This window comes from Microtus ochrogaster, chromosome 24 (assembly GCF_000317375.1).
Source record: "Microtus ochrogaster isolate Prairie Vole_2 chromosome 24, MicOch1.0, whole genome shotgun sequence".
NCBI lineage: Eukaryota > Metazoa > Chordata > Mammalia > Rodentia > Cricetidae > Microtus > Microtus ochrogaster.
Window position 1 is genome coordinate 18,176,629 of NC_022024.1, and position 12,325 is coordinate 18,188,953.

The 12,325-nt window shown below is 35.6% G+C and overlaps 1 protein-coding gene across 1 annotated transcript in view; it reads left to right on the forward strand.

Annotated features, from left to right (window-relative positions):
* Ptprq (protein tyrosine phosphatase, receptor type Q) overlaps positions 1 to 12,325 on the forward strand; it is a 175,172-nt gene that overhangs the window by 81,304 nt on the left and 81,543 nt on the right. The window contains exon 26 of the mRNA XM_005358093.3: positions 9,798 to 10,121. Coding sequence (XP_005358150.1) covers positions 9,798 to 10,121 — 324 coding nt within the window. The remainder of the gene's footprint in view (positions 1 to 9,797; positions 10,122 to 12,325) is intronic.

Genomic DNA, 12,325 nt, shown 5'->3' on the forward strand with positions numbered 1-12,325 from the left:
TGTGTGTGTGTACATTAACACACATGCATTTGTATAAGTCAACATTGGGATATCTCAGGTATCATCCAGCAGATGATATCTACTTTATTTTATGAGCCAGGACTACTTACTAGCATGGAAATTGCCCAGTGGACCAGGTTAACTATCTAGTGTGTCATCTTCCTGTCCCCATCTCTCAGTGCTATGATTACAAGAGCACCCTCCTTTGACAGAGCATGTTTTTTACTGAGGTTTTAAAGTAGCATATAAGTTATATCAGTGTGGAATTTCATTTCAAAAATTGCCGTTTAGACTACCCCAGTCTTCCCAACTCCTTGATTTCCCAGCCCCTTTTCTTTGTAAATGACCCATGTATCCTTTTGTCAACTCTGTTCTTCACTGTTTGCAGTTGTAGCTAGTGGGGAAAATGGGAAGGTACAAATTGGCTGTCTTCTATATCGGGTCATGTGTTCTTTTAAACTCAGTCGTTCTTCTTTATCCTCTAAAATGGGCATGTCTACTAGATTGTAGACTTAGCATGAGGGGCATATGGTACTGTATGAGGGTCTATATAGAAGAATGAAAAGGCACATATATTTATTGTGCTTTAAAGTTCAATGATGCAAGGCTTGACTGTCAATGGATCTTAAGAAGAACTTCAGCAATTTTGCTTTCAAAGTATGAGAAACAAAGCCAAGGGAAGGAGGTTTGATGTGTACTGGCTTTCTGTGACTGATTCTGAGCAGAGATAGTACTGGTTCAGAATGTCCCTCCTGCCTCGTGATTTCCCTGCTTTATCTGTATTTGTTGGAATTTTTTCCACTCACCATTTAACAAGATAAAATAGAAAACATTGGTCCTATCATGAGAATTTTCTCATTAAAAATCTATAACAATAGTTATACCAATGAGGGTAAATAAAATTTTTGCAAAAACATGGATTGAAAATGTAGGAAAACAATTTATAACCTCAAACCTGTGCTTGATTTACAAAAGAAAAAGTGCTACAAGCTGGCTTGCTGAAAGCTATAAACCACAGAGGCATTGTGGGAAATGTTTTTAACATTCCTAAACTTGCTTTGCATTATCTTTAGCTTGGACCAGTTCCAAAAAGGTAATGTTTGGTATATTCAAACAGTCTTAGGTGTCAAATTCTAAATTTAAAAGTTCTTTTAGACACATTTTTAAAAAAATGAATTTGGGTTTCCATGTATTTCTGACCTCTTGTTACTCTAATATCTTTCATTAAGTGACCTCCAGGCAGGCATTCTTGGCTTCACCAAAGCTCCAGCTAAAGCCAGCTGTTCCTCATGCAGTTTTTAAAGACGTAGTTAGGAACCAGGGCATATCTTATTACCTTATTTTCCATTCCTGCTCTGTGTAGCTGATACTCTTTGGAACAGACTTGACCTAACAACCGCCTTCCTCATTTTCCCCTTGTTCTTTTTCTTTCCAGTGTTAAGGAAGTTATGTGTATGTGCAAAATTGTTTTTTTTCTTTCTAGTAAATATAGTACTTGTTTTTATGAGATTGTAAACTGTGTAGACAACACTTAGCAGAAGTATAAACACTCTGAAATATTAAAAAAAATTTATTGAGAAAAGCCATGTTTCAAAAGGAATATATTAATTTTGACTTAATTTAAAATCAATGCTTTATAAATGATTTGATCATAAATGCCATACACATACTATTAATCACAACTTAGTAAATTTAAAACACTAAAGCTCCTTGGCTTACCAAAATACAAATATGAGGAGGAATCTTATTTTTAATGAAAGACAATAAATATTATCCCCAATAAAGTTCTTTTGGAATTCAAATAGAATAAAATCCCATTTCTTAGTATATTAGTGAATTATAATTGTAATATGAATTTCACCATATATTTACCACAATGTTGAATAAATCTTGTATTAGTTTTGTGATTAGATATCATATTATAAAGAGTTACTACATTAAAACTTGCAGTATTAGAAAGAAAATAAAAAGTGACTGGGCAATAGTGGCGCATGTCTTTAGTGTAGCATTTGGGAGGCAAAAACAGATGGATCTCTGTGAGTTTGGGGCCAGCCTGGACTACAAAGTGAGTATCAGAACTGTCTCACAGAGAAACCATGTCTTGAAAAAAATAAATGTAATAAAATGTCTACATGAAGTAGGTTTGTTTCCTGACTGCTCAGACTCCCAAAATAATCTCACAGAAACTATATTATTTCAAACACTGCTTGGTCCATTAGCTCTAGCATTCCAACATCACGGATATACTGCTTTAAATTTTATTCTATATGTTGAATAGCTTTATATTATACATTCAGGACCATTATTCATCTCATGTAGTATAAAGTATGGTAAAAAATTAATTCTTTTGTATTATTTTTAATTTTATTAAAATTTTCCAAACTATTTGTTAAATAGCTCTCAACGTTTTTTTTTCCTTATGGAAGTTTTGTCAAAAATAAACTGAGTTTATTACTTTGGTTTATTTTAGATAGAATATCTTCCATTCACTTATCCATCTTTGTAGGTGGAAATTTCTGTCCCACAAGTTGCTCCCAAGTAACTAGCATTGAGACTTAGTATTAATTACAAATGCTTGGTCAATAGCTCCGGCTTGTTCCTAGCTAGGTCTTACATTTAAATTGACCCATATTTGTTATTTATGCTTTACCATGTTGCTTGGATCTTTTCTTAGTATGACATGCACATCTCGCTTCTTGCTGCATCTCTTGGAATCTTCTCAGACTCCACCCCTCTTTTGTCTCAGGCTGTCTTGACTAATCTCTTCCTGTCCAGCTATCAACCAATCAGTTTTTTTTAAACAGTGAGACCAATACATATTTACAGTGTACAGAATGATTATTCCACAACACGTCTTTATCATAAAACTACACTACATAGATCATTATGGCTTTATAAAGTCTTGTATTTTATTTTAGGACAGGGTCTCTCATAACTCAAGGTGTCCTTGAACTCACTATATCGCAAATATAACCTTGATCTTCTAATTGTCTTACCTTCTACACCAGAATGATGGGATTACAAACATTCACTATCACACCTGGCTTAAAGTTGCTGAGTTCAAGCCCAGGGCTTCATGTATGCTAGGCAAGCATTCTATCTTTGGCTACATCCTCAGTTCTTATAGGAATTCTTGAAGTCACTAGATAGAAGTTCTACAAACATTCTTTTTCAAAATTTTAGCTATATTTAGTTCTTTACATTTCCATTTAAAATCTTGTTATTAGAATAATCTTGTTCAGTTTTTTTTCAAACATCGATGTCCCATTTTCATTGATATTGCATGGAATAAATATAAATTTGGGATTTATGACTTCTTAACATTTTGGAGTTAGGATGAATATGGTTCTTCATCTTTTTGGTCTTTAATTTCAATAATTTTCAGTAAATAATTATTTGTCTTTTAATAAAATCATTCCTGTGTAGTTTTCTTATGTTACTTGAATGAAATTCTTAAATTTTAGTTACTTTTTGATATAAAATATAGTTGATTTTAAGATTGATAATTATATTCTGTGCTTTTGATAAATTTATATTCAACTCTTTTGATAAGTTTATTTCAGAGTTGTAGGAGACCACTAAAATCCATCCTTTTAGAAGTTCTTACTATATAAAATGCCATACAGTCTGCAATGAAAGGAACTTTTACCTCTTTTGTAACTCTGACTATTTTTCTTCTTTTTTACACTGGCTAGATTGTTAAAACGTGACATATTGTTTTTCCCAGGCATAGGACAGGATTAGTGTAATATTTTGTGTGCTGCTGTCTTAGGCTCTCTGTTAGTAGCATTTTCTTATTGAGAAATACATTTTCTAGTTAAACATGCTTATTTATTGCTAAATGGGCATTGAATTTTGGACTTGACTTTCTGAGTTTATGGAAGTATTGCTCATTTTTCATTCTATTACTATGAAAACTGGCAGGAATTAGTTTGATTGTTAACCAAAGTTTGAATTCTATAGAGAGATATACTTAATCAGATGGATTATCCTAGTGCCTATAGTTAGATTTGATTTGCTGATATGTTGTGTGGAATTGTATCTGTGATCAAGTTATTAACTGTTACTTCTTTTATATTGTAGTATATTTTGAAGGTATATATACTGTCCTAATGAAAGTAGTTGGGAAATAATTTCAACTTGTTTCCTCAGATAGTTTTATTTTATTCAATATAAACTATTTGATGGAATTTATGATTACATCTAGCCTTCGCTTTTTGTATTATAGCAGATATTTTTTATGGAGTGACTTTTTAATATTTATTTATTTAATTTTATATGTTTACATGTTTTGTCTGCATGATAAGATTACAGTTCCCTAAAGTTGTTCAATGTAGAGGTTAGAACATGTTATTATTGTTAGTTTGGATCTTTTCAAAATTATTTTTTCAAATAAATATATTGGAACACTATTATTTGACAATAATTCTAATCATACAAAGTATTTTGTGTAAAATATCACAGTGAACACTTGGTGATACACATGATATGTGTTTATATTATAATAATTTATATTGTATTTATTCTGTTCGTATCTATTTTGGTAACTAGAGATTCTATTAATCTTTTTCTTCTCTTTTCTTTTCTATCTTACCTCTCATAGGATCACTAAAGATTCATAATACTTAATTGTTTACTATGAATATTTTTTACAGTTTAGATCCAGGGCATTTTTGTGTATATATCTTTTAATTAATGTTTCTTTCTGTAGAGATACAGTCTGTAGAAAACAGAAAAAAAAACTAAATCATCATTCAACTAGAGCTAGTATTGTGGCACATATCTTGTGGAAATCCTTTCATTTAGCAATACATGCATTGCTTTTCTCACTTATACCGTTCATTGTTGAAGTAATATTCACTAGGTATCAATGTTGAACCGGCATTATAGGCTAAAATGAGTCCCTTCTGGCAATTAAGCATATGATAGTTTTAGCATACTGATACTTGTGTGTGCTTATATTTCTGTAACACTTTTTAAAAAATAGATCATATGAATGTTCTAAAAGCTAAAAGTTTCCTAACAAAGTCTGAAAAATTGTGGTGATTATTTTTAGTTTTTGTAAATACAGTTAAAAATCATCAGATAGTGTAAACATCCATGCAAGAAGACACACAATGTATCTGAAATGCTTAGTTAAAAATAAAGAAGTTTCAAAACTTGGTTTTGCATATTTGTGTACCTAACCAGGCTAGGTGAGAAAGCAAACCAAGTGTCCATCAGCCTCTCGTGGTAAGAGGCTGGCAATTTCTAAAACGTGACTCTCACAAATTAACATAATATTTAAATATTATATGTATGTCCATCATGTAGATACTGCAATTTAGTCCATGGAGACTGGGGGATATTTAAATCTCTAGCAAGTTTAACATAGTACTACAGGCTCTTGAGTTCAACAGTGATGAGCATGTTTTTGCTGATACAAATAATTTATGAATAAAAATGTAATTTCCTAAATGCTTTGGTCATTAATGTTGATCGCTTCATCACAGTTCAGTCATGTTTAGAAAATTTAAGCAAGCTGTGTGATTACTCCAGGAAGCATGGAATGATGTGTTCAAATTAGTACCATCTGTGGGTTAAAAAAAAAGTTTGAAATTTTTAGTCATTCTTAAAGAATGGAAATCTGATTCTCCATGCTAAAGTGGGAGTAATCCTCTTTGTATCTGTAATTCAATAGGGCGGTTGCCTTGAAATGGTCCAGTTCCACATACATTTCATCAAAAGTGAAGATACTGGGTCTAAATGAGCATTACTGCTGGTCACTTAAGAGTACTTGTGAAGTTGCCCTGTTATAGATTATCCATGCATAACAGCATATATTGGGGGTCTGATCATTTCTAGCTCATCTTTCTAGATACATTGAATGGAAAAATGTGTGCTGTATTTGATGCCACATCAAAATCAAAGGACTATTTCAATGAATTAGAATTTATTCACACAAATACTTTCTGGGGAACCACACTCTTCATTGTTGATTCTATGTGGTTGTCCCATGGTATGAAACAGAAGAGTTTGCTGCACGTGAGCATACGTTTCCACTATCAACAGTAAGGAAATTGTATATCTGGGCTTTGTCAGGCAAAAGTATGACTCTACTTACAGTTTCCTTCTTTGGAATACTTACTTGGGAAAAACTGGATTCTTTGAACCAGTAATTTACTGAAAATATTATTCTGCATCAATTCTTTTTATTGAAGTCTCATTTGCTAATATCTGAAAGTTGAAAGGCAACATTGCTCCCACAGCCACAGATAATAACAATTGTGTCTCCTGATAAGATGAGAAGGAGCCAGTACCTCTGCCTTTTGTAGTTCATTAACTAGCATCTGCTCTCTCGTGTATGGTTCTATACGCACCTCGGAGTCCTCCCTCTGGAACACGTAGTTGTGGCAGGGTTTAATTTCCTGTCCTTGAAGGCTGCAGTTACTTGGTCCTTGCAAGGCTCCACCTTCTTGGTTGGCTTCACCTTTGGTGGGTTAAAAAAACCTTGGGTCAAAGATGAAAGGAGTGGCTGGAGATACACAAAAGAAAAGTGTCCTGGCCTACTTGGCTTTCAAGAAGAAGAGGCAATGAATTTGAAAAAGAACAAAGTAAATCTGAATGAATGTTTTTTTTTTTTTTTTAAAAAAGCAAACGTGTCATCTCTTCACTGCACTTAGGCTAAAACTAAAATCATAAATCAGTCTAGATGGTGTCACAGGATGTGATTTTGTTCCCCTCCCCACCACCAGCCTGTTCCTTTTAGGTCTGACTAAGTTGAGGTTGTTCATCTGACTCGCTGTTTCTCATTGTCTGCTCTCTTACTAACTCATCTCTCAGCAGCAGAGCTTGCTCGAGTCATCTAAACAAAACCCCATGGTATGTATTCACTTAGTTGTGAATTCAAAAAGGGGAGTCAACAAAGTCTAGCACATAGCTTTGAGGCAGGACCAAGGCCCTCCCCACTATATCTAGGCTGAACAAGGTATTTCTCCAAATAGAATTGGTTCCAAAAAGCCAGTACCTGCAGTAGGGATGAATCCTGGTCTCACTGCCAGTGACCCCACTGTCTGCCCCAGTCACACAACTGTCACCCACATTCAGAGGGCCTAGTTTGGTCCTATACTTGTTTCCCCATTGTCAGTCCAGAGTCAATGAACTTCCATTAGCTCACGTAGTCTGTTTCAGTGGGTATCGCCATCATGGTCTTGACCTCTTTGTTCTTATTCTCACTCCTCCCATTCTTTGACTAGACTTTGGTAGCTCAGTCCAGAGCTCTGCTATGGGTCTCTGCCTCTGCTGCCATCAGTTGCTGGCTGAAAGTTCTATGATGACATTTAAGATAGTCATCAATCTGACTACAGGGCAAGGCCAGTTCAGGCAACCTCGCCTCTTTTGCTTAGGGTCATCCTTGTGGATACTAGCTGCAAAGCAAAGGAGAATGAGCCTATAATACCTGATCCTAGAGAAGCTAAGTAACAAGGAGACCCCTAAGAGAGACATATATAGATCCCCCTGGAAGGGGAATTAGACAAGATCTCCTGAGAAAATGGGAGAGTGGGTTAGGGATGGTAGAAAAGGATGGGGAGCGGATATGGGGAGGGAGGAGAAGAACATGAGGGAATGGATGGTCAAGATGGGAGAAGGACAGAGCAAGGAAGGGGATATCCTGATTGAGGGAGCCATTGCGGGGCTAGCAAGAAACCCAGCACTAGAGAAGTTCCCAGGGGTAATTCAAAATTTCAAGACACGAAGCCTACCTCTTCCACAGAACTCCAGACACACATAGGCATCTATCATTTAGAATTCCTACTGAGCATCTGAGAAGCATTTCAGAGTTACCATACTAAAAATAAAACTTTATCTTTTCTTCCAGATCTTTCTCCTTCCGCAGGGCTCCGATCTTTTGATTGGTTCTCATTTCAGTTTGCTCAGTCTCACTGCCTGGGCCCATTCACTTTCCCTCCCCTTCCTCTCACCTCCGAATTGCACAAGAGTTCATCCTGCCATCCCTCCTGGAAGACGGATTTGGGGTTTGAAAGCTCCTTTTCCCTTCTCTTGCCACCATCTGAGTCCAGAGCACTGGGGCCCTTTGCGTTGACATGACAAACCCTACACGTTCATATCCCCATTCTCATCCTTGTCTCTCTTCAGTCTGTCTTAACTCAGTAGCAGGAATGGTTCTGCAGATGCATGCTGGAGCCTGCCTTTCCTCTGCTGACGGAACAGCCACAACAACACTCCGTAATAATGTGCCCAATCTGGTCTGCTACTCTCGAACCTCCCCTCCTGCTAGTCACTCCTTGCTCCTTGTTATTTTGTAGCAAAGCAAATCATCACCCTATAATAATCACTTTAATTACGGTTTCCTTTACCAGAGCTAGTACTCCTGGAAGCATTTATACAACTCCCTCCCTTTCCTTTATCAGGAACTTAATGTCTTTTCAATTAACATATTATTATCATCCATGAAACCTTCTTCCATTCCCGCTTTACCTTTTCTTCTACATCAACAGCCACCTTCCAATTCACTATATACAACACTATCTGTATATTTTAAGCGTTTCTATGTGTATGAATGTTTTGTGTGTGTGTTCTATGTGCACTGCATGTGCCCCTTGTGTGTGCAGAGACCAGCAGAGGGCACCAGATCTCCAGGAACTGTAGTCCAAGAAGGTGGTAAGCTACCCTGTGGGTGCTGGGAAGAGAGCTTAGGGTCTTCTGTGGGGAAGGCAAGGTCTTTTAACCATGAAGCCATCTCTCCATTCCCCACCTTATCTGTATTTTTATTATATAAATTTATTTGATTAAATAAATTTCTTTCTTTAATATAAATTTCACCAAGCAAAGATCTGGATTTGTTTACTGTATTTTTGGTACCTACAATATTATTCATACTAGTAGGTGATCTTTATATATTTATTAAGTATTTTACCAATTTGACATGTTTAGGAATAAGTGAGTTTTCTTAACATTTATTATCTTTACTTTTAATCTGAATATTAGCATAATTTTCATTAATTTAACTTTTAAAAGTCAAAATCATTTTATGTCATTTTAGCAAAGGGTATTGAAGATATGGATAAGCATTCTTCCAATGCTACTTAGCCTATCGATCTTTCCTATTTCTAACTATAATATGCTCTTATTACTTTCTCAATAAATTTTCTTTAAAAAACATGAGCTTTAGTGTATACTGATTGCCCAACAGTGGGCTCAGAGTCTGTTAGAAGGTTCCCAGTTATTAAAGTGTTGTAGGGCTCCTACTAAGGGCATACGGTTATGACAATATATTGTTACTTCAGTCTGTACAGTAATACTAGTGTGTCAGGGATATTACAGAAAGAGTTAACTTTCATTATACACATTATCAACGGAGTTCAATTAATTCCATGAATTTATTAAGTAAGCCGGCTTACTTAAAACAGTTTTTAATCAAAACTTCTAATAAAAAGAATGTACTTATTGCTTACTAGATACCTAAATAATTAAAAAAATCCTCCTTAGGAACAGAACAATAAAAATTCAGGCTGTATCTAGGGAAGATCTGAGGATGATGTAAGCATATGATTATTTTTGTATCAGTAAATTTTTCTATGCAAATCCAGAGTGTTTGTCTACAGCCATTTCAGAGTGGGTTGTGCAGTCAAGTTAGAAATGAAGAATAACCAAAATGTTGGAAATGATGGCCCCCAAAGGATCAACATGAGATTCTGCTCATTAAGTGTGACAATAACAAGCTGAGTGCTGCCATCAAGTGACTTACCTTCACAGGTTGCATTATAATGTTTGTAACTTCTCCCTTTAATTCTTAGTTCCCAGTGTTCCCACAAATATAGCTTTTACTAATGTGCAGTCAACTAGTGCAACGCTAACATGGATAAAACCTGACACTATCCTTGGCTACTTCCAAAACTACAAGATCACCACTCAGCTCCGTGCTCAAAAATGCAGAGAATGGGAATCTGCGGAGTGTGTGGAACAGCAAAAGGTTCAATTCCTCTATGAAGTGAACGTAACAGAAGAAACGGTGTATGGATTAAAGAAATTTAGATGGTATAGATTCCAAGTGGCTGCCAGCACCAACGCTGGCTATGGCAATGCTTCCAGCTGGATTTCTGCACAAACCCTGCCTGGCCGTGAGTATTGTCTTGACATATTTATTCATACTGCTTCTGTTGTGCTAATGGTTTTTACTTATTTCACTGTGTACAAAATCACCAAATGTGAAAATGAGTTATTATGCAAACTAACTTATGCAGCAACATATTGGCTTTTAATTGAAACAGACTAAGTGTAAAACTAAATTGCGGTGATTGTTAGAACTTTTTATATACACCTAGAACTGTGTCAACATCTTAGAGTCTTATATTACAACAAGGAATTATGGGGACACTCTCTTATGGAATCCCACTAAGCCAGATTGATTAGCCATATGCTGACCTAGAATGATCCCTACACATTCACTTCATATACATTGTTTTTGTGACTTTTTTTTTTTTTGGTTTTCTGAAATGATGGTTTCTCTGCAGCTTTGGAGCCTGTCCTGAAACTAGCTCTGGTACACCAGGCTGGCCTTGAACTCACAGAGATTCACCTGCCTTCCAAGAGCAGGGATTAAATTGTGCACCACCACCGTCTGTCAGTTTTGTGACTTTTATGTGGAATTTTCAACTATTTTTATTGAATTCAGACCCACATAAGCATACATAACATAAACACTGTAAATGTGATGACCCTAATAGATGTCAGTTTCTGGGAAAATATTATCAAGCATCTGATAAACACCTAAAGATAGGGAGAAGAAAAAATAATATAAAGAAGCATAATCTGTAATAATAATATTTACAGTTCAAATTCAGGGAAAAGTCCTGAAAAATACATTTCTTTTTGGAAATAATTGAGTATAGATAAAGATTACTCTTAAATTTAAGTTTCATATTTTAAAATAACTGGCCTCCCCATTTACTTAAGAAACATTAATAGCCATGTTTGGGTCCTGTCTTCATAGAAGTGGGGGAATTTCCATGAAACGTAAATGATTTGCAAGTCAAATTCTGAATGCCATATTTATGTAGATGTTCTCCCAAACCCATCTTTGGCCCATGCCTAACTCTTCTGAGTCATCATAGCTGCTCATGCCAGCACTACTCCCCTTCTGTGTTAATTTATACACAACAAATTACCCGACCAAAGGGACGTAAGAAAAAAGGGACTTATTTTAACTGATAGTTCCACAGAGATTAGTCCACAATTGGGGGGAGGACATGGCATCAGGAGCATGCCCATGACTGGGCATATTGCACTTGTAGTCATGAAGCAGAGCAAGAACCAGAAGTAGACCAGTCTATAAAACCTCTTCATCGGCCCTCCAGTGGGGTGCTTCCTCCTGAAAGCCTCCTTCCACTAAAAATTCCACAATCTTCCCAAAATTTCCAGTAGTTGGGGATGAAATATGCAAACACGAACCTGTCAGGGACATTTTATATAAAAGACAACACCCTCTAAGTACAGAATTTATACTGTTCCTCTCTTAATGAAGTTCTTATTCAGGGATTCCTCTCAAATTAAAGTTTTATTTTCCGAAAAGAATTTTTTTTTCTTATTAGCAGACAGACAGACAAAGACTGACAGACAGACACACACATGATTTTTAGTGACAAGTGGATTCTGTTGTGGGACCTTACAGCTAATAAAATAAGCTTTTATCTAGACACTTCGTCTGGTTTCTTGACTATATCTTTTGTTACAGTTCCCTGGAGTGCCTGGGTCATTTTTATCATAGCGATTAACAAATGTTGTGTAGTGTAATTCTACACTTGACGTCGATCCCCCAAATTCAGTTTTCAACACATTGCTTATCCAAGTCCTTTTCTTTAATACTTTGGCTTTTCTGGAAGGTTTTCCCCTTTAGTTTCCTTGTTTCTTTCCCCCCAACTTTCCCGTCAGTCCTTTCTTAGTTACTTTTGCTTATTTTTCCTGCCCTGTTTTTTTTTTTTTAATTCTAACTGTTGGAATATCCAGAAATTCATATGTGTTTTTTTTCTTTAACATTGCATAGCATCGGGAGATGTTACATTAATTAGATTTCTTCTGTCCTATGATGTTTGTCTACTTACATATTGATTATCCTTAAATCTGTATAGTCCCAAATGCTCCCAGGAACTGTATATCTATATGACTTGATAGCATTAGGCAGGCATGTCTCATAAACCTCTTGAAATAAGTAAAATCTAAACACCAAATCTCCCCCATAGTCTTTGCTTTGATATCTTTGTATGTACTACTGTTGATCTACTTGCAGAAAATGAAAATCTAGACAGTGTTTTTTTCCTCTTTTATC